Here is a 22004-nt window from a genome sequence, read left to right as displayed (position 1 = left end):
ACGAGTCTTTCTAGGGACATTGTGCTGTCAGGTCTCCTTTGGCCCACCCGCCTGTGTTTCATTACCGATATGGAAAACACTGATCTTCAAAGGTGGTCTGAATTTCCTGTGTGTGGTGGACTGGACTGGTGGGAGTCAGTATCATATAACCCTCTGGGTTCAATTCAACTATCTGCAGAACCGAACAGGAGTGCTACCAGTAACGCTACCAGATATGCTAGTTAAAAAGAACTGTCATTATTAATGGTGGACGGGAGGATGTTATGTGTGGCAGGGGGAAAGGAAGCCATCATACAGTGCCTTCAGAAAGTATTCACACCCCTTGACTTTTTCCACATTTTGTTGTGGTACAGCCTGAATTTAAAATGGATTCAATTGAGATGTTTTGTCACTGGCCTAAACACAATACCCCATAATGTCAAAGTGGAATTATGTTTTTCAAAATGTTTACAAATTAATTAAACATGAAAAGCTGAAATGTCTTGAGTAAATAAATATTCAACCCCTTTGTTATGGCAAGCCTAAATAAGTTCAGGAGTAACAATTTGCTGAACAAGTCACACAATAAGTTGCTCTGTGTGCAATAATAGTGTTTAACATGATTTAAATGACTACCTCATCTCTGTACCCCACACATATGATTATCTGTAAGGTCCCTCAGTCGAGCAGTGAATTTCAAACACAGATTCAACCACAAAGACCAGGGAGGTTTTCCAATGCCTTGCAAAGAAAGGCACCTATTGCTAGATAGGTCAAAATAAAAAAGCAGACATTGAATATCCCTTTGAGAATGGTGGTTATTAATTTCACTTTGCATGGTGTATCAATACACCCAGTCACTACAAAGATATAGGTGTCCTTCCTAACTCAGTTACCGGAGAGAAAGGAAACCGCTCAGGGATTTCACCATGAGGCCAATGGTGACTTCAAAACAGTTACAGAGTTTAATGGCTGTGATAGGAGAAAACTGAGGATGGATCAACAACATTGTAGTTATTCCACAATACTAACCTAATTTACAGAGTTAAAAGGAAGCCTGTACAGAATAAAAATATTCCAAAACATATATATTTTTTGCAACAAGGCACTAAAGTAATACTGCAAAAAAGGTGGCAAAGCAATTAACCTTTTGTCCTGAATACAACGTTTTATGTTTGGGGCAAATCCAATGCAACACATTACTGAATACCACTCTCCATATTTTCAAGCATAGTGGTGGCTGCATCGTGTTATGGGTATGCTTGTAATCATTAAAGGACTGGGGAGTTTTTCAGGATAAAAAAGACACGGAATGGAGCTAAATCCTAGAGGAAAACCTAGTTCAGTCTGCTTACCACCAGACACTGGGAGATGAATTCACCTTTCAGAAGGACAATAACCTAAAACACAAAGCCAAATCTACACTGGAGTTGCTTAGCAAGAACACAGTTAATGTTCCTGAGTGGCCTAGTTACAGTTTTGACTTAAATCTGCTTGATAATCTATGGCAAGACCTGAAAATTGTTGTCTAGCAATGATTAACAAGCAATTTGACAGAGCTTGAAGAATTTTGAAAAGAATTATGGCCAAATGTTGCACAATCCAGGTGGAAGCTCTTAGAGACTTACCCAGAAAGACTCACAGCTGTGATCGCTGCCAAAGGTGCTTCTACAATGTATTGACTCAGGGGTGTGAACACTCATGTAAATTAGATATTTCAGTATTTCATTTTCAATACATTTGCAGACATTTCTAAAAACATGTTTTCACTTTGTCATTATGGGGTATTGTGTGTAGATGGGTGAGAGAGAAATAAATAAATGTAATCAATTTTGAATTCAGGCTGTAACACAACAAAATGTGGAATAAGTCAAGAGGTATGAATACTTTCTGAAGGCACTGTAGTATAGTTTTATCATTGGTCCTTTACCAGTTCATCTTGAAACATAGGAAGGTTATGAGGAAGGTTCGCAATGACTGTGATATGTGGTTGCCTTATTTAACTTAGTTGAATGCACTGACTGTAAGTGGCTCTGGAGAAGAGCGTCTGCTAAATGGCCATAATTAAAACATGTAATGTCCCTGTGGTGGTTAACAGAGAAGTTCTTATCATATTACATGTATTATATTTATTATCAGTAAGAAATTATAAGTTAAGAACAATTCTAGCACTGTTCTTGTCCAGTGAGTCTATAACACTGGGACCAAGAGTTCACAAATAATAATTTCCTTAGGCAAAGACAAAGACGATTTCTGTTACCGTAATGGGCACACCAGACCGGTAGTCAAATTGTATCACACAAAAAATATTAAATAAAATACATTATTATTTTGCTTTAGTTAAGTGTGAATTCCTAATGGTTTTGTATACATGAACATTACTGAATTAAAACGAATGCAGTGTTGGTTGAAATTCAACAAACACTCCCTCAAAAGGAAACATGACTTGTGACAGCTAGGACGCATACAGGGATGCGTTCCAAATGGTACCTTTATTGACAAAAGTAGTTCACTACATAGGTAATAGGGTGCTGTTTGGGATAGAGCCGCAGTAATAACTAATAATAACTCCTATCACTGTGTTTACAGAAGCTTCCTATTTCCTTCAGCAGCTCCACGAGGTCACAAAACGACTGAAGATGAATCTAAACGTCACTTTGCTATAGCAGCCCATGCTCTGTCTTTCTTTTATTACTATATAATTACATTCTTCATTCATATTGGCTCTGGTTGGAACACACACATCTGTCCAAGACTGTAATGTAATACAACACTGGCAGTCAAACCCTTTCCTGTTCTGAACTGTATCATGGATCCAGAATCATCTGTGTGTTTTCCTGTTCCTCACAGCTGACTTCTCTGGGTAGTGAAGTAAAAATACACTGAACCATTTCAGCTGACCATTTAAGATCATATTGGCAAGTTTCAGTTAACAATAGAAGCAGGGATATCCTTCTCCCTTTAACCCATTCACACTTTCTACCTCTCCGCCTCCCCTTCTCCTGTTTGCCCCCCCCCCATTCCCCTCTCCTCCCCTCCACCTCACCTTTCGCTGACGTCGTCGATGCCCTGGCCTCCGAAGGGCAGGAAGCTACCGTTGTGTCCCCCGTGAAAGTGGGGGCTGCTGGGGGAAGCGGGGGCCGAGGCGGGGCCTCTCCCGTTCTGGAGGGAGTGTCTCCGGCTGCGTCTCCTCTCCAGGCCTCGCCGGTCGTTGGTGCCCCCCACGCTAGCACGTCGCCGGTTCTTCCGACCCACGGTAGGCGCCTGGCTCTCGTCGTCTCCATCCTCGTGGCGCAGAGCAGTCTGGAGGCACAACAGGGGACAGTTAGACTAGCAGGGGACATGAGGTCCCTAGTGGGTCAACACTTTAGGACTATTCCATTGGTCCCATTGAGGGCAAACTAAATCAAGCTTGTCAAGTATTTATTTTTATACATGACCAAGTGTTGTCCTTATAGCGCTCTGGTAGTGTTTCCACAACAAACTAGTTAAGTGGCTAAGCCAGGAAGAGAATTACACTAAGCCGCGGTGTCATTGGGAGAAGGTGGAGGTTTAGGTGGGAGACCTTATGACTGGCGTACCTCGTAGATGTTAAACTGCTCCATGAGGTCCAGGTCTGTTCCCTTCCTACTGCGGTGTCTCTGAGACATGGCCTCGATACCCTGCTCCTCCAAACAGTCCACCACGTCATAGAATGAGTCCTGGTCAGGCAGGCCCGCTAGGGTCTGAAACACACACAAATGTCATCATTTAGATTTGTTGAGGGAGGGGGAGAGAGAGAGAGAAAGAGTTGTAAAGAGAGAGATGTAGAGAGAGAGACGTAGAGTGAGAGAGAGATGTAGAAAGAGAGAAATAAATAAGAGAGAAAGAGATGCGAGCGAAATGTAGAGAGAGAAAAAGAGATGGAGAGAGAGAGGAATGAAAAGAGAGAGATGGAGAGAGATGAAGAGAGAGAGAGAGATTAAGAGAGAGAGAGAGATGAAGATAGAGATAGATGAAGAGAGAGAGATAGATGAAGAGAGAGAGATAGATGAAGAGAGAGAGAGAGATGAAGAGAGAGAGAGATGAAGAGAGAGAGAGATGAGAGAGAGAGAGAGATGAAGAGAGAGAGAGAGATGAGAGAGAGAGAGAGAGATGAAGAGAGAGAGAGAGAGATGAAGAGAGAGAGATAGATGAAGAGAGATAGATGAAGAGAGAGAGAGAGATGAAGAGAGAGAGAGAGATGAAGAGAGAGAGAGATGAAGAGAGAGAGAGATGAAGAGAGAGAGAGAGAGATGAAGAGAGAGAGAGAGAGAGATGAAGAGAGAGATGAAGAGAGAGAGAGATGAAGACAGAGAGAGAGATGAAGAGAGAGAGAGAGAGAGATGAAGAGAGAGAGAGAGATGAAGAGAGAGAGAGAGATGAAGAGAGAGAGAGAGATGAAGAGAGAGAGAGAGATGAAGAGAGAGAGAGAGAGATGAGAGAGATGAGAGAGAGAGATGAAGACAGAGAGAGATGAAGAGAGAGAGAGAGATGAAGAGAGAGAGAGAGATGAAGAGAGAGAGAGATGAAGAGAGAGAGAGAGAGATGAAGAGAGAGAGAGAGATGAAGAGAGAGAGAGAGATGAAGACAGAGAGAGAGATGAAGAGAGAGAGAGAGAGATGAGAGAGAGAGAGATGAAGAGAGAGAGAGAGATGAAGAGAGAGAGAGAGATGAAGAGAGAGAGAGAGAGAGATGAAGAGAGAGAGAGAGATGAAGAGAGAGAGAGAGAGATGAAGACAGAGAGAGAGATGAAGAGAGAGAGAGAGAGAGAGATGAAGAGAGAGAGAGACCCACCTTGTTGATGAGGCTCATGGCATATACCAGCAGCTCTGTGTCCACCCCATCCTTCTCCTCCAGAATCTCCATGGCATTGGACCACAGCTTACAGCCTGCACCACAAATCACACACCACACAGTTGGTCCAAAAGTACCACAATCCAGCTACGCTCTGCATGCAAATTAACCATACAGACAGAGAAAAGACACGTTGAACTGAACAATATGGAAACCAGGAGTAGATCATGTAATATTAGACTAATAGAAGCTGAAACAGTAATGATATCAGTTGATCATGTAATATTAGACTAATATAAGCTGAAACAGTAATGATATCAGGAGGAGATCATGTAATATTAGACTAATAGAAGCTGAAACAGTAATGATATCAGTAGATAATGTAATATTAGACTAATAGAAGCTGAAACAGTAATGATATCAGTAGATAATGTAATATTAGACTAATAGAAGCTGAAACAGTAATGATATCAGGAGGAGATCATGTAATATTAGACTAATAGAAGCTGAAACAGTAATGATATCAGTAGATCATGTAATATTAGACTAATAAAAGCTGAAACAGTAATGATATCAGGAGGAGATCATGTAATATTAGACTAATAGAAGCTGAAACAGTAATGATATCAGTAGATAATGTAATATTAGACTAATAGAAGCTGAAACAGTAATGATATCAGTAGATCATGTAATATTAGACTAATAGAAGCTGAAACAGTAATGATATCAGGAGGAGATCATGTAATATTAGACTAATAGAAGCTGAAACAGTAATGATATCAGTAGATAATGTAATATTAGACTAATAGAAGCTGAAACAGTAATGATATCAGGAGGAGATCATGTAATATTAGACTAATAGAAGCTGAAACAGTAATGATATCAGGGGTAGATAATGTACAGTTGGACTTGTATTACCAAGTTGGAGGCAGCTCAAGTGTCCCGAACAGTTTCCAGGGTAGTAGTAGTGTGTGTGTGTGTGTGTTTAAGGCAGCGCTGCAGTCAGATAGTGGGGTCATGGACCGTCTCAGTCTAACCCAGAGCTCCTAGTATCAGGTTCTCTCTCCTTACACAGCCACATGAGTGATGGGCTTAGACAGAGTTGAGACACACACACACCTCACCCCGCTACTGGAGAGGACACAATGTGGAGCTTTTACAGAGGCAGGTAACTGAACCCCACCAGGGGAGAGATTTACAGTCTTTTTCAATAAACACACCCACATACCTCCCGTAGTGTCTACCATGTGTGTGTGTGTGTGTGTGTGTGTGTGTGTGTGTGTGTGTGTGTGTGTGTGTGTGTGTGTAGGGTAGTGGTCTGGTCTCTCCTACCTCCCGTAGTGTCTACAATGTGTGTGTGTGTGTGTGTGTGTGTGTGTGTGTGTGTGTGTGTGTGTGTGTGTAGGGTAGGGGTCTGGTCTGTCCTACCTCCCGTAGTGTCCACGGTGTTGACAGCCTGGATGAGCAGGGCAGCGTTGGGCTCAGTGTACTCCACAAACACCAGTAACAGTTTCAGAGCTGTCTTCACTACCAGACGGAACTACACACACACACACACGCGCACACGCACACACATACACACACACACACACACACACACACGCACGCACACGCACACAACACACGCACACATTCTGCATGTTATAACTATATAGGCACAATAACATCCCTGGCTTCAGTCATCAGCGAGGTACACCATTAATGTTAGCCCTGATAGGGTTTAAATGTGACCAACGTAGTACAGCATGCATGTTAACCCTGATAGGGTTTAAATGGGTCATTACATAGTCCCTGATAAGAGGTTTTCCTGCTCTGACTGCCCTGAGTGGTTGAGATAATGGCCTGATAGGATGTGTAGGAAATAAGGGAACAGGGATTGTACTTGTAGGGGTGAATAATGCCGAGGCATGGTACAGCCAGAACGTAAAGCCAGAAAAGAGAAAGAAAGCTAAGGGATGTGAAGATCTGTGTCTAATAAAGTGAGTGCCTGGCCGGGACATGATCAAAACCATGCTGTGTGTTACACTTGGCCAGGAAGCAGGAGCAGAGGAGAGAAGAATCGGTTAGAGCAGGAAATGCAGGGAGACACCCTCGCCCAGAGGAGAAAGAGGGAGAGAGAGAGGGAGAGAGAGAGAAAGAGAGAGATCGAGAGGACAGCGAGAGAGTGTGGGCGAGAGAGACTGAGAGGACAGAGAGAGAGAGAGAGGAGAGAGGGGACAGAGAGAGAGAGAGACGGGGGGGGGGGACAGAGAGAGAGGGATTGAAGGGAGAAAATAGGTCGACCTGGCCATCAGAGGGCTGGGGAGAGCTGTCACACCACCAAGGAGGTCGGTCTTGCATGTTTTACAGTCGTTAGATGGTCAAATGCAAAGTACAATGATATTTCCTTTGCAGGTAACTTTGTACTGTACCTTGGATCCAACAAGTGTGTAAAGCCATTGGACGGTATCGTTGTGACTTATGAGGCCGTTCATTCCATCCACATACAGCATGATCTGTCCCCAGAGCTGGAGAGAGAGAGAGAGAGAGAGAGAGAGAGAGAGAGAGAGAGAGAGAGAGAGAGAGAGAGAGAGAGAGAGAGAGAGAGAGAGAGAGAGAGAGAGAGAGAGAGAGAGAGAGAGAGAGAGAGAGAGAGAGAGAGAGAGAGAGAGAGAGAGAGAGAGAGAGAGAGAGATGCTTGTTTATGCAGCTCTGTGTTGTCATAAAAATACCAGGAGAACAAAGGAAAGATGGGTCTGTCTGTGCAGGGCAGGCAGTGCTGTGGCTCTCCCTCCCCTCTATCTTGGTTAGACACACATCTGCCATTCCAGTTATGTTATTCTCTTCTCTTTGCCACAAGACTGACTGCACAGACCCTTATCCATCTGTCCTGCACATCACCCCCAAGAGTGGAAAAAATAAAAACACAATTCCTCACTGATGTTTCCCTGTTCTCAATAGAATTATATGAGCCTCTAAAGAGGGTGACTCATGTGAGGTAGAGTATGTTGGACCAGTTAGGAAGAGACAACTAACTCCTTAGGAGAGCCAGCAAGGACATCACCATGGGGACACAACACACTGGACAAGACGTTAAGAAGAATCCCCACATCCCATAATATCAAATCCAAGCCAAGTTATATGAGTGACATGAGAGAGGGATGAAAAGGGAGGGAGGGAGAGATGGAGCTACAGAACATCAATAGTGGTAGACAAGGGATCTTTCCTTTCCTTGACATGGAGACAATGCTAACCAGATTGTCACTAACGTTGGAGTGCCTCTGACCCAGCTCCAGCTGCACTGCAGACAGACACTATGAGGAGACAGACGGATTCCCCCATTCATGCAAAGTGAGTTACCAACACTGAATGAGCAGAAAGTTCAACAACATCTGATATGAACACAAAGTGAACATATCCATTCATTTCAGATTGCTATGAAGTCAGAATAATGATATTCTACATAATGACAGATATGATCTACAGTTGAACCAATGCCAGATAACAACACAGAGATACTGAACAGTGTGTTCTTATTTGACTGGGTTGTTTTCATCTGCCATGTCTAATGGTCTGTGTGATGGAGGGTTCTGTGTCTGCAGGTGGTTGCTAAGGGTTACTATAATTAGCAGACCCAGTTGACTGTGGAAACAATGACACATTCCAGCCATGCTTGGATAAGACACATTCCAGCCATGCTTGGATAAGACACATTCCAGCCATGCTTGGATAAGACACATTCCAGCCATGCTTGGATAAGACACATTCCAGCCATGCTTGGATAAGACACATTCCAGCCATTCTTTGATAAGACACATTCCAGCCATTCGTGGATAAGACACATTCCAGCCATGTTTGGATAAGACACCTTCCAGCCATGCTTGGATAAGACACATTCCAGCCATGCTTGGATAAGACACATTCCAGCCATTCTTTGATAAGACACATTCCAGCCATGTTTGGATAAGACACCTTCCAGCCATGCTTGGATAAGACACATTCCAGCCATGCTTGGATAAGACACATTCCAGCCATGCTTGGATAAGACACATTCCAGCCATGCTTGGAGAACACATATTCCAACCATGCTTGGATAAGACACATTCCAGCCATGATTTGATAACACACATTCCAGCCATTCTTTGATGAGACACATTCCAGCCATGCTTGGATAACACACATTCCAGCCATGCTTGGATAACACACATTCTAGCCATGCTTGGATAAGTCACATTCCAGCCATGCTTGGATAAGTCACATTCCAGCCATGCTTGGATAAGACACATTCCAGCCATGCTTGGATAAGACACATTCCAGCCATGCTTGAATAACACACCTTCCAGCCATGCTTGGATAACATACATTCCAGCCATGCTTGGATAAGACACATTCCAGCCATGCTTTGATAAAACACATTCCAGCCATTCTTTGATAAGACACATTCCAGCCATGCTTGGATAAGACACATTCCAGCCATGCTTGGATAAGACACAGTCCAGCCATACTTGGGTAAGACACATTCCAGCCATGCTTTGATAAGACACATTCCAGCCATGCTTGGATAAGACACATTCCAGCCATGCTTGGATAAGACACATTCCAGCCATACTTGGGTAAGACAACCTGTGGAGATTGTTTATCTGTGGGACAGATTGACAGGCTTCCACCACATAATGACCATGTTGTTTACTAGATTGTAGTACACCATCATCATCATCATCATCAAATATCACCTTATAATAACGATGTCCTGTTGTTATTGTTGAGAGTTTAATTGTACACGCACATGCACACACACACACACACAAACACACACACAAACACAGATGTGCATTGCTGGTGTGAGAGAGTGGTCAGGGACGGGGACGTTAATCTACCACCACTCTGAGTAAGTGTACCTAGCAGGCCCAGAGTCTTCAGACAGACATGGAACTCGAACAAAACATAACATTCAGCGGAGAAGAAGTGTCTGTCCAGTCCAGTCATCCCTCAACTTGTCAGACAGTCACAACTGAAAGGGAAATATTTGAGCAGCCTTGCTCACTGGACCCTGACACAACTTCCATTTGTAACAGGATACATAAATAAGGCTCATAACAGGAGCTGAGGGAACTTTATGGGAGGAGAAAACGGGGAGAGGAGGAGAAAATAGGAATATCCGTGGATAGGATCGGATTGAGCAAAGCACAAAAAAGCTCTTTTTTTTTTTTAGGGGGTTGGTTTTTTATAGGCAAAGAGTGAAATGCTCTGTGAGTTAACATTTTGGTTAAGTTAGTTTTGGGGGACCTGGACAAATTCACATAGAAATATGACTTACAGCTCTGTCATTCTCGTTGAAAGCGAGTCTAAGAAGCAGTGGATATGTTTTATGTGTGCTATTTCTATGCTTCCCGTTCTTAAGTTTCATTTTTGCGTCTTTTACTTTCGGTTTTGTCCACCAGCTTCAAACAGCTGAAAATACAATATTGAAAATATATTTCACAGCTCCACTGGTGCTTGTTTTGTCACATAAACTGAAATTAGGTAAACTATTAGAATTTGTGTAACCAGGAAATGGCAGAGCGATTTCTGCATATTGCACCTTTAAGTTAACAGCATCTCTATCTCTGGTCTTCTCCGATTGGGGAGTAGCACTTTACCCCAATACAGACCACCGGGACCAGCATCACTTTACACCACACTACAGACCACCAGGACCAGCAGCACTTTACACCACTACAGACCACGGGACCAGCACCACTTTACACCACACTACAGACCACCTGGACCAGCACCACTTTACACCACTACAGAACACTGGGATCAGCACCACTTTACACCACACTACAGACCACCTGGACCAGCACCACTTTACACCACTACAGAACACCGGGATCAGCACCACTTTATACCACACTACAGACCACCGGGACCAGCATCACTTTACACCACTACAGACCACGGGTCAGCACCACTTTACACCACACTACAGACCACCTGGACCAGCACCACTTTACACCACTACAGAACACCGGGATCAGCACCACTTTACACAACACTACAGACCACTGGGACCAGCAGCACTTTACACCACTACAGACCACGAGACCAGCACCACTTTAAACCACACTACAGACCACCTGGACCAGCACCACTTTATACCACTACAGAACACCGGGATCAGCACCACTTTACACCACTACAGACCACCGGGACCAGCACCACTTTACACCACACTACTGGGCAGAGCACCAGTTGCTCTCTCTGTAACTGTATATTGAGATATAAGATAAACAGGGGGTGAAAAGACCAAGTATAAACATACATGATACATCTAAGGCTGGACAACTTGTGGGGGTCTGTCTGTCTGTCAGTCTGTGTGAGTCTGGTTACTGACAGATGTCTGTGTCGTTGTGAGAATGTCTGAGGAAAACAGTCTGGAAACCCATAAAAAATAAGTTCAAATGAGGAAGAATACTTGTCATGCATGTGTGTTTCGGGACAACATTTATTTCTGATCAATGTAAAATAATTTTGGATACACTGATTTTCATATTCAACCACAAGTAATTTTCCATTCTGTATGTCACTTGAGTATTCGAAAGAGAAAAAAAATTACTATTTGAACCCAGGTCTGCCTCAGAGCACAGTGTTGGGTGCCAATTTCCCATTCTGAGGAGTCAAAACTTGAACCGTTTCAGTGGAACTATAAGGACGGGGATGCAGACCAGACCCAGGCTACTGTTGTATGTTCATCCCATCCCATGCGTGGGGGTATGACAAATGATGAATGTGCTGCCTGCTTCGTTTGGGGCCAAGATTCCCAGGTGCAGCTGTACTGTCTATCTCTTTGGCGGTGTCCCAAATGGCACCATATTCCCTACATAGTGCACTACTCTTGACTAGAGCCCGTTGGGCCCTGGTAAAAAGTAGTGCACTATGTAGGGAATAGGGTGCCATTTGGGAGGCAGCCTGTCTGTCTGTCAGTCTGTCCATCCACTGCTGCTGCTTACCAATCAGGCCTATTTACTCACAACATGTCAGGACAGAACATTCCACACACTCCTCCTCTCTCTTCACTGGAACGACAGAGTGTGTACGTGTGTGTGTGTGTGTGTGTGTGTAGAAAAGGGTTGTTTTTTCAGAAGAGTGTTAGGAGTGAGCAAATGTACAGACAGACAGACAGAGTGCCTGCCGTATCAAAGCAGACCACATCAGAGTGTGCTTACTATAACGTGATTAACCCTCCTCAGTCAGAGGAGACTGAAGCGAGAGCCTGCCGCCCTCTCCTGCGACTCACCCCTCTGCTATGACAGTGGTGCTGACAGAGGAGTGACTGAGGTAATGAGTTAATATACAGATGTTCATCTAGCGTGACTTTGTAATGAATTCTTACAGTATGTGTTGTGACAAGGGATCTATGCGGCTTGTGAGAAGTGGATTATAAAGTGAGAATGAACGAGTCGCCCAACAATGCGAAACACGTCAAACTTTGATTTCTCTCTCTCTCCATACCAAGATTTTGGTGTCAGGTTTCATATGTTGCACGGTTGTGTTATCAATGAGGAAACTGGTTCCATCTGTCTTCATGCTCTAACCACCTATCCCTCCAATGAACTTAACATGTGTCCCACTGCAAAGCAAACATAAGAGCTCTGAAGCCTATGAAGATAACCACACGATTGATTGATAATGGTTGTGACCTTAGCTTGGTACCTCTTACTGATTGATAATGATCGTGACCTTAGCTTGGTACCTCTTACTGATTGATAATGGTTGTGACCTTAGCTTGGTACCTCTTACTGACTGATAATGGTTGTGACCTTATCTTGGTAACTCTTACTGATTGATAATGGTCGTGACCTTAGCTTGGTACCTCTTACTGATTGATAATGGTCGTGACCTTATCTTGGTACCTCTTACTGATTGATAATGGTCGTGACCTTATCTTGGTACCTCTTACTGACTGATAATGGTTGTGACCTTATCTTGGTACCTCTTACTGATTGATAATGGTCGTGACCTTAGCTTGGTACCTCTTACTGATTGATAATGGTCGTGACCTTATCTTGGTACCTCTTAGGCCACATGGGTCTTTTTATGTTGGCAGCTGACCTTTGACCCAAAATATTATTCTAAGTGTCTTATCTGTGCAGCACACCTTTGCAGACCAGACCACAGTACCTACCGACTGAACTGCCGGTACATTCACAGGAATGTCCATTAACGACAGTTAGGTGAGAAGTGATAGGTCTCTAATGAGGCTCTTTAAGCTTGTGGTTACAGAACATCAATGTTCTCTTTAATGACAGTACACACCTTAGTGATGACTCAGAGTAGCAACAATCAGTAGAAAAGTTGAAAGATTAATGGAACAAAGCATCATGTAAAAGACTGTACTAGGTGTATCAGCTACATTTAAGAGGCTGGTGGGAAATGGTTTTAGGAAACATCAAATCAGCAATCACCTGATAACTTCTGAGAAGTCCCAGCAATTGAAAATTATTTCCACATCGTTGTGAATCAATTACCCATGAAACAGACCTGGAAAAAACAACTGGGAAACCAGGAAAAAGTCACTTGCTTATTGCAGCTGTGGTGGCTATTGTTATTGTAATCATAATCATTTCATAATGGCACACTTCCCATTCCAGGTCAACTCCCACTCAACTTAAAAAGCAAACGTGGAACATTGCAGATAGTCATGAATAGAGCGGACCTGATACCTTATTCTACATGTTAGAAAGACATGTTATGTTCTATATAATGTATTTCTATCTGAACGTTCCATAAAGTTATGTCCTGCTGAGTGTTCAACAACATTGGCCCTACGTATTGTACTGTAATGTGTGATCGTTACCGGCATGTGGAGCTATAGAGGTGAACTCCCTGATCCAGACATGCAGAGCAGAGTGGAGCTATAGAGGTGAACTCCCTGATCCAGACATGCAGAGCAGAGTGGAGCTATAGAGGTGAACTCCCTGATCCAGGCATGCAGAGCAGAGTGGAGCTATAGAGGTGAACTCCCTGATCCAGGCATGCAGAGCAGAGTGGAGCTATAGAGGTGAACTCCCTGATCCAGGCATGCAGAGCAGAGTGGAGCTATAGAGGTGAACTCCCTGATCCAGGCATGCAGAGCAGAGTGGAGCTATAGAGGTGAACTCCCTGATCCAGGCATGCAGAGCAGAGTGGAGCTATAGAGGTGAACTCCCTGATCCAGGCATGCAGAGCAGAGTGGAGCTATAGAGGTGAACTCCCTGATCCAGACATGCAGAGCAGAGTGGCGCTATAGAGGTGAACTCCCTGATCCAGACATGCAGAGCAGAGTGGAGCTATAGAGGTGAACTCCCTGATCCAGGCATGCAGAGCAGAGTGGCGCTATAGAGGTGAACTCCCTGATCCAGACATGCAGAGCAGAGTGGAGCTATAGAGGTGAACTCCCTGATCCAGACATGCAGAGCAGAGTGGAGCTATAGAGGTGAACTCCCTGATCCAGGCATGCAGAGCAGAGTGGAGCTATAGAGGTGAACTCCCTGATCCAGGCATGCAGAGCAGAGTGGAGCTATAGAGGTGAACTCCCTGATCCAGGCATGCAGAGCAGAGTGGAGCTATAGAGGTGAACTCCCTGATCCAGGCATGCAGAGCAGAGTGGAGCTATAGAGGTGAACTCCCTGATCCAGGCATGCAGAGCAGAGTGGAGCTATAGAGGTGAACTCCCTGATCCAGGCATGCAGAGCAGAGTGGCGCTATAGAGGTGAACTCCCTGATCCAGGCATGCAGAGCAGAGTGGAGCTATAGAGGTGAACTCCCTGATCCAGGCATGCAGAGCAGAGTGGAGCTATAGAGGTGAACTCCCTGATCCAGGCATGCAGAGCAGAGTGGCGCTATAGAGGTGAACTCCCTGATCCAGGCATGCAGAGCAGAGTGGAGCTATAGAGGTGAACTCCCTGATCCAGACATGCAGAGCAGAGTGGAGCTATAGAGGTGAACTCCCTGATCCAGGCATGCAGAGCAGAGTGGAGCTATAGAGGTGAACTCCCTGATCCAGACATGCAGAGCAGAGTGGAGCTATAGAGGTGAACTCCCTGATCCAGACATGCAGAGCAGAGTGGAGCTATAGAGGTGAACTCCCTGATCCAGACATGCAGAGCAGAGTGGAGCTATAGAGGTGAACTCCCTGATCCAGGCATGCAGAGCAGAGTGGAGCTATAGAGGTGAACTCCCTGATCCAGACATGCAGAGCAGAGTGGAGCTATAGAGGTGAACTCCCTGATCCAGACATACATTTTACATTTACATTTTAGTCATTTAGCAGACGCTCTTATCCAGAGCGACTTACAGTTAGTGAATACATCTTTTTTTTTTTATACTGGCCCCCCATGGGAATCAAACCCACAACCCTGGCGTTGCAAACGCCATGCTCTATCAACTGAGCTACATCCCTGCCGGCCCTTCCCTCCCCTACCCTGGACGACGCTGGGCCAATTGTGCGCCGCCCATGAGTCTCCCGGTCGCGGCCGGCTGCGACAGAGCCTGGATTTGAACCAGGATCTCTAGTGGCACAGTTAGCACTGTGATGCAGTGCCTTAGACCACTGCGCCACTCAGGAGTATGCAGAGCAGAGCAGAGTGGCGCTATAGAGGTGAACTCCCTGATCCAGACATGCAGAGCAGAGTGGAGCTATAGAGGTGAACTCCCTGATCCAGGCATGCAGAGCAGAGTGGAGCTATAGAGGTGAACTCCCTGATCCAGGCATGCAGAGCAGAGTGGAGCTATAGAGGTGAACTCCCTGATCCAGACATGCAGAGCAGAGTGGAGCTATAGAGGTGAACTCCCTGATCCAGACATGCAGAGCAGAGTGGCGCTATAGAGGTGAACTCCCTGATCCAGACATGCAGAGCAGAGTGGAGCTATAGAGGTGAACTCCCTGATCCAGGCATGCAGAGCAGAGTGGAGCTATAGAGGTGAACTCCCTGATCCAGGCATGCAGAGCAGAGTGGAGCTATAGAGGTGAACTCCCTGATCCAGACATGCAGAGCAGAGTGGAGCTATAGAGGTGAACTCCCTGATCCAGGCATGCAGAGCAGAGTGGAGCTATAGAGGTGAACTCCCTGATCCAGGCATGCAGAGCAGAGTGGAGCTATAGAGGTGAACTCCCTGATCCAGGCATGCAGAGCAGAGTGGAGCTATAGAGGTGAACTCCCTGATCCAGGCATGCAGAGCAGAGTGGAGCTATAGAGGTGAACTCCCTGATCCAGAATCTGGTCTTTGTTCTGTAATACTGCAGCAGACACCCATCAATAATTCCAGGAGAGAGTAATTAGAAGAGCATGTACAGACCAGGACTCCTTCCTTTCCTTCTGCCTGCCTGCCTCAGACACTGATGTCATGACAACAATGTGGGCCTTCATCGCTAGTAATCAAGAGCAGTTCTATAGTTCTACAGTGCCTCACACGAAGAACAACAATAACATAGCTCAGTTCAGTTCGGTCCCCCGGCCTGCCCTCCCTGCATGTGGATTGTCAAGTAATGAGAAGCTGGCAGACAACAGCATGCCTTCAAAGAGCAGTGATTAGAATTTAAATGAGGGGAAGGTGTTGGGAAAAGAGAGAGAGAGAGTGAAAAAAGATGTTTACATTGTGTATACCCGGGGTTGAAAAGAAAAGAAACTTGGAAGTGTTCAATGAGCAAGCCCTGGCATCTGGTCTTCAGTCTCTCACTATAGTTCTTTCAATCAACTTAGTCTCTCTCAGAGGCTGTGACTGCCGGTGCTTGAGGTGCATTGACCTGTAGGGGAACCACAGAGCCAGACTGGGGAAAAAGAGACTACTGAGCTGAGCCAAGTCGAGTCGAGCTATACTGCACTGGCCTGGTCACACTTTAACCCTAGTTGCTGGAACCGTGCTTGAAAGGAAATAAAATAAGCCGTCCAACATGGTTTGGGTCAGCACAATAGTGAATAAGCCGTCCAGCATTGTTTGGGTCGGCACAATAGTGAATAAGCCGTCCAGCATGGTTTGGGTCGGCACAATAGTGAATAAGCCGTCCAGCATGGTTTGGGTCGGCACAATAGTGAATAAGCCGTCCAGCATGGTTTGGGTCGGCACAATAGTGAATAAGCCGTCCAGCATGGTTTGGGTCGGCACAATAGTGAATAAGCCGTCCAGCATGGTTTGGGTCGGCACAATAGTGAATAAGCCGTCCAGCATGGTTTGGGTCAGCACAATAGTGAATAAGCCGTCCAGCATGGTTTGGGTCGGCACAATAGTGAATAAGCCGTCCAGCATGGTTTGGGTCAGCACAATAGTATGATAAGGGTATAAGAAAGGAGAGGGAGACAGAGAGAGAGACACTTGGGTTGGTCCCTGTGACGAGAGAGAGAGCGCGAGAGAGAAAGAGTGACAAGGAGAGCGAGAAAGAGAGAAAGTTGGGTTGGTCCCTGAGAACCACAGCTCTGGCCTTGAGAGAGAGAGAGCGCGAGAGTGAGAGAGAGAACCAGAGGCAGGGGGAGTCTAGCCACTGAGGTCTGGAGGAAGCCTAGTTTTCAGGCCTCTCCCACTCCTTTAACCGCAGCAATTACACTCCAAAGCCCCAGGAATGTCCAGGAAGTGCCTCTCTACCACCAGAGAAGAGGTGAGATCCAATCCAGGATTAAGGTGACGACAATAAACGTGAGGGGCCTGACTAGAAAAAGTCCACTCCTACGGCGCAGAGCCCCCCCTCGATCGACCCTCCCCAAAAATCCTTCTTCCCCCTCCCACCCTCCAGTCAACCCCTCGTTGGCTGCTTGGATTAATTTACATTTCACATTTCACCAGAAACTGGGTCAGCCAAACTTTCAAACTGTCTGTCAGCAAGCAACATTTATTTTAGAAGGGCTTTTTGGGTCTCTGTCCAAATCGTTATCCTTTACAATACAACTTGTAACAGTCTCTTATCTGATTCTGCTCTTCATTAGCCCTGTATTCACACTGCACTCACGGCTCTGCAATGTGCCGGCCCATACCGGAGAACGCAGGCTTTGCCAGAAGTGCTTAAACCAGGGTTTTTATTACAGTTACAGAGCTATAGGTTTCTCATACTAAGCTCTCTGGGAGTGAAGGCTGGCTGAGAGAAATACCAAGGCTGCCTTCCACTTGGGGTCTTTTCTACTCTAGATGATGTGCGAGGCTTTTCCTCACTGGGCCCAATGAGTTAGTCTCCAGTTGAGAGAGGACAGATTTCCTTTTGCTGCATGTCTGCTACCCCTCCCTCTTCTCCTTCTCCGATTGGGTTTTGATTTAGAATCTCTCCCTGGTAATGAGACAGCTTTATTACTTGGACCAATTAAATCCCTCTTTAAATGTTCTGCTCCGGTGCCATAAATTCACTGGGACCTCTTCATTAGATTTAGTCAATCAGCAGCCCTACTACTGATCACTGAAGCCATTACAGCCATGCTGCCTCAGCCAGTTCAAAGCTAGCACAGAGCTAACACAAAGCTAGCACAGAGCTAACACAAAGCTAGCACAGACCTAACACAAAGTTAGCACAGAGCCAGTGGTGTAAAGTACTTAAGTAAAAATACTTCAAGTACTACTTAAGTAGTTTTTTGGGATATCTGTACTTTACTTTACTATTTATATTTTTGTCTACTTTTACTTCACTACATTCCTAAAGAAAATATTGTACTTTTTACTCCATTCATTTTCCCTGGCACCCAAAAGAACTCGTTACATTTTGAATGCTTAGCAGGAAAGGAAAATGGTCCAATTCACACACATCAAGAGAACATCCCTGGTCATCCCTACTGCCTCTTATCTGGCAGACTCACTAAACACACATGCTTCGTTTGTAAATGATTTCTGAGTGTTGGAGTGTGCCCCTGGCTATCCGTAAATTAAAACAACAAGAAAATTGTGCCATCTGGTTTGCTTAATATAAGGAATTTGAAATGATTTATACTTTTACTTTTACTTTTGATACTTAAGTATATTTTAGCAATTACATTTACTTTTGATACTTAAGTATATTTAAAACCAAATACTTTTAGACTTTTACTCAAGTAGTATTTTACTGGGTGACTTTCACTTTTACTTGAGTAATTTTATATTCAGGTATCTTTACTATTACTCAAGTATGACAATTGGGTACTTTTTCCACCACTGCACATAGCTAACACAAAGCTAGCACAGAGCTAACACAAAGCTAGCACAGAGCTAACACAAAGCTAGCTAGCTGCCAGCCCCTACAGTATAAATCAACAGGGAGCTAGGGGGAGTGCATGCTCCCCATTCTCAGACGCCCTGCCAGTATTTTATGGTAATTTACGGTTAGGTCTATACAGGCCCAAATCCAATCACTCTGTGTAGCAACAAAACACACACAAACAAGCAAACAAACAAAATGGACTAACAGCAGGAAGTGAAGGATGGAAACCGTGGAAACTGTTCCAGAGCTATGTTGAGCCAGGTCTGGCCGTCTCAGGGTATTAAAGAGAGGTGCTGTACAACAGGCAGAGGGTGCTGTCTGAACAGACAGCCAGGGAGTAGGCTCTAGCACACATCTCAAAGCTACTTTGGTTCAACACACAGGCAAAGGAAATCATTGTAGTATTATTGCAATAATGGGACTATGATAAGAATTATCTCTCTATTGAAGTAAGTCCTGCACTGGAAAGTTGGCTGGCAATGTTAAAGAAAATGAGTACGGCTAAGACATTTGAGCTACTGGAGTGGGCCAAACTGATGTACAGTACTTTGCCCATTCAAAATGGAGAACTCATTGGAGAATAGCAATTGCATGAAATGCTCTATCCTTGTAAAATGAACTGAAAGATGAGCTGTGGTAAATGGTTACAGCTCTTCTGTGAAAAGTGGTGTGTTGGCTCTGGTTTGACCACCATATGCTGAAATATTTTTTTTTACATTTTTTTTTTTTTAGTCATTTAGCAGACGCTCTTATCCAGAGTGACTTACAGTTAGTGAGTGCATACATATATTTTTTTCATACTGGCCTCCCGTGGGAATCGAACCCACAACCCTGGCGTTGCAAGTGCCATGCCAACTGAGCTACACGGGGCCCCTACCCAAGAAACAGTCAACTGCTATGCAGCATCGTCAGTACAGCAACCCACTGTTAATATGCCGTGCAGTGGCCGACTGCCTGTTTTACCGTTGAAGTTGTTTTCCCCTTTATTTAGCACATGAATCACAAAAACACTAAAGTGAGAGACTATCTGACGTGAGGGGCGAAAACATCTACATGATATCAAAATAAACAGTGAAACATCTTTCTCTAAGTATGATTAGTTCAGATTCTATGATCAGCTGTCAAAATGTGTCTACATACTGTATGGAAGACATTCAATAAACTAGTCTGCAGCAGCCCCTTGGTTTACTGAAATCACACTAGGGGTTGAAAACATTGTCCTGGCCTTGTGCTGTGAGCGATAGTAGCAAATCAAATCAAATTTTATTTGCCACATGTACCGAATACAACAATTGTAGACTTTCCCGTGAAATGCTTACTTAACGAGCCCTTACCCAACAATGCAGTTAAAAAGTTAGAAAAGTAACAATTAGATAAAAATAAAATAGTACACGATAAAATAACATTTTAGCAGTCAGAATATATAGGTCAGCAGCCAGGTGGGGTTGAATTGGGTTCAGATGCTGGTTGTCTGCTGGTGTGTGGGGTTGAGTGGAAGGGAGTGCTGGGACCTGACAAAGGGGGAGGTGGGGGAGACTGTAGTCAGAGAGGAAGAGAGGCCCAACTCAGTGGAAAATCTGTCTCCCTCTAGCAGGTGGCGTTTTTTAATGGTTTCTCCCACCAAAAAATGTATGGAGGTCAATGAGAGACTGTCAAATTTGATCAACAAAAACATTTATGGCTTATTTGCTACGTGAGATTTATTTGATCAAATATAAGTTTTGTAATGCTCAAGTTGTTATGAGTGTACTGGTATAAGTAGGACAGATGACATTCCAGCAACTTTGAGAAAAAACACTTTATATCGGAGTTGTCTCGTGATGGCTATGCATATTCATGGCATGAGGCTAGTAGCATAGCATCTCTCTCCATTGAATACAGGCGGTTGACGTCAAGAACCCTCATCGAATATTCAAAAAAGAATTACAATAATGAGATGCATCCACCACTCCAAAGAAAGGATAGGCAGGAGCTAGACAGCCCGCTATGCCGCTTTAATTCATACACAGCCCCCAAAATCCCTCAGGACCAAACAAACATTGGAACACCAGCAAAACACTAACAGCACTGCATGGAGTTTGGATTCTGTATTCTAGTTCAAGATTCTAGGTAAAGTTTCAGTCATTCTGGACTGCCATTGTTAAATGAATTGGTAGTTCTTACCTGTACATTTTCCAGGAGGAAAGTAATTTTGTGATTGGGGGATAGGATAGCGTGCTACCATCAACGTGTGGTTCTCTGAGCCTTGTTCGTTCTACAGCTGCGGGGGCACAGTTATGTCTAGTGAACTGACTTCACACAGGGGCCGTGGTTGAAGTCAAGTAGGTCGTGGTGGAAGTCAGGTAGGCCGTAGTGGAAGTCAAGTAGTTCATAGTGGAAGTCAAGTGAGTTGCACCCAACCCCCCCCCCCCCTTTTGCCCAGGGCATGAATTCTACAATGTTGACTCCAATGCTTCCCACAGTTGTGTCAAGTAGGCTAGATTTGGGTGGTGGACCATTCTTGATACACACAGGAAACTGTTGAGCGTGAAAAACCCAGCAGGAAAGAGTGTTCACACAGAGACTGTGGTAACAGGAGTATGCAGTGGTAGTGTACTGTAAGGCCAGGCCATGAGAGCTGTAGGAGACAGACTGGAAACTATGCAGTATGAATACAGCCAGGCCGTGCCATTCCCATGGGAGCTCATTATAAACCAGGACTCCACTTGGAGTTTCAGGATGCGTCCCAAATGGCACCCAATTCCATTTATAGTGTACTACTTTTGATCATGGCCCTGGTCAAATGTAGGGTCAACTGTAGGGCACTATAAAGGGAATAGGGTGCCATTTGGGACGCACTCTTGTAGTTTGGGATTCAGTTGGTGCTCCAGTGACATTCCAGGTGATACCCTCCTGGCTCGAAACACAGGACGGAATCTGGGATCTGGGCCGCAGAACCAGAAAACCCCTCTCTCTCGCTCCCGTCCACCCACCCTTTCAGAGAAACCACATGGTGTGTGAGTGTGTGTGCAGTCTCCCTCCCGTCCAATTCTAAGGTCTCCCCTTTCACATTTTCTGAAGC

At 44.8% G+C, this 22004-nt stretch overlaps 1 protein-coding gene across 1 annotated transcript in view; it reads right to left on the bottom strand.

Moving 5' to 3' along the window:
- Window positions 1-22004, bottom strand: part of LOC311139297 (FH1/FH2 domain-containing protein 3-like) — a gene marked incomplete at both ends in the record, with an annotated part of 106153 nt that overhangs the window by 23365 nt on the left and 60784 nt on the right. The window contains 5 exons of the mRNA XM_084174180.1: window positions 3026-3282; window positions 3561-3704; window positions 4795-4889; window positions 6223-6334; window positions 7206-7301. Coding sequence (XP_084030306.1) covers window positions 3026-3282; window positions 3561-3704; window positions 4795-4889; window positions 6223-6334; window positions 7206-7301 — 704 coding nt within the window. The remainder of the gene's footprint in view (window positions 1-3025; window positions 3283-3560; window positions 3705-4794; window positions 4890-6222; window positions 6335-7205; window positions 7302-22004) is intronic.

Source organism: Coregonus lavaretus, assembly GCF_964263955.1.
Source record: "Coregonus lavaretus genome assembly, chromosome: 13".
Lineage (NCBI taxonomy): Eukaryota > Metazoa > Chordata > Actinopteri > Salmoniformes > Salmonidae > Coregonus > Coregonus lavaretus.
Note: the sequence above shows the minus strand (reverse complement) of the source record. Positions and strands in the feature narration are given on the sequence as shown.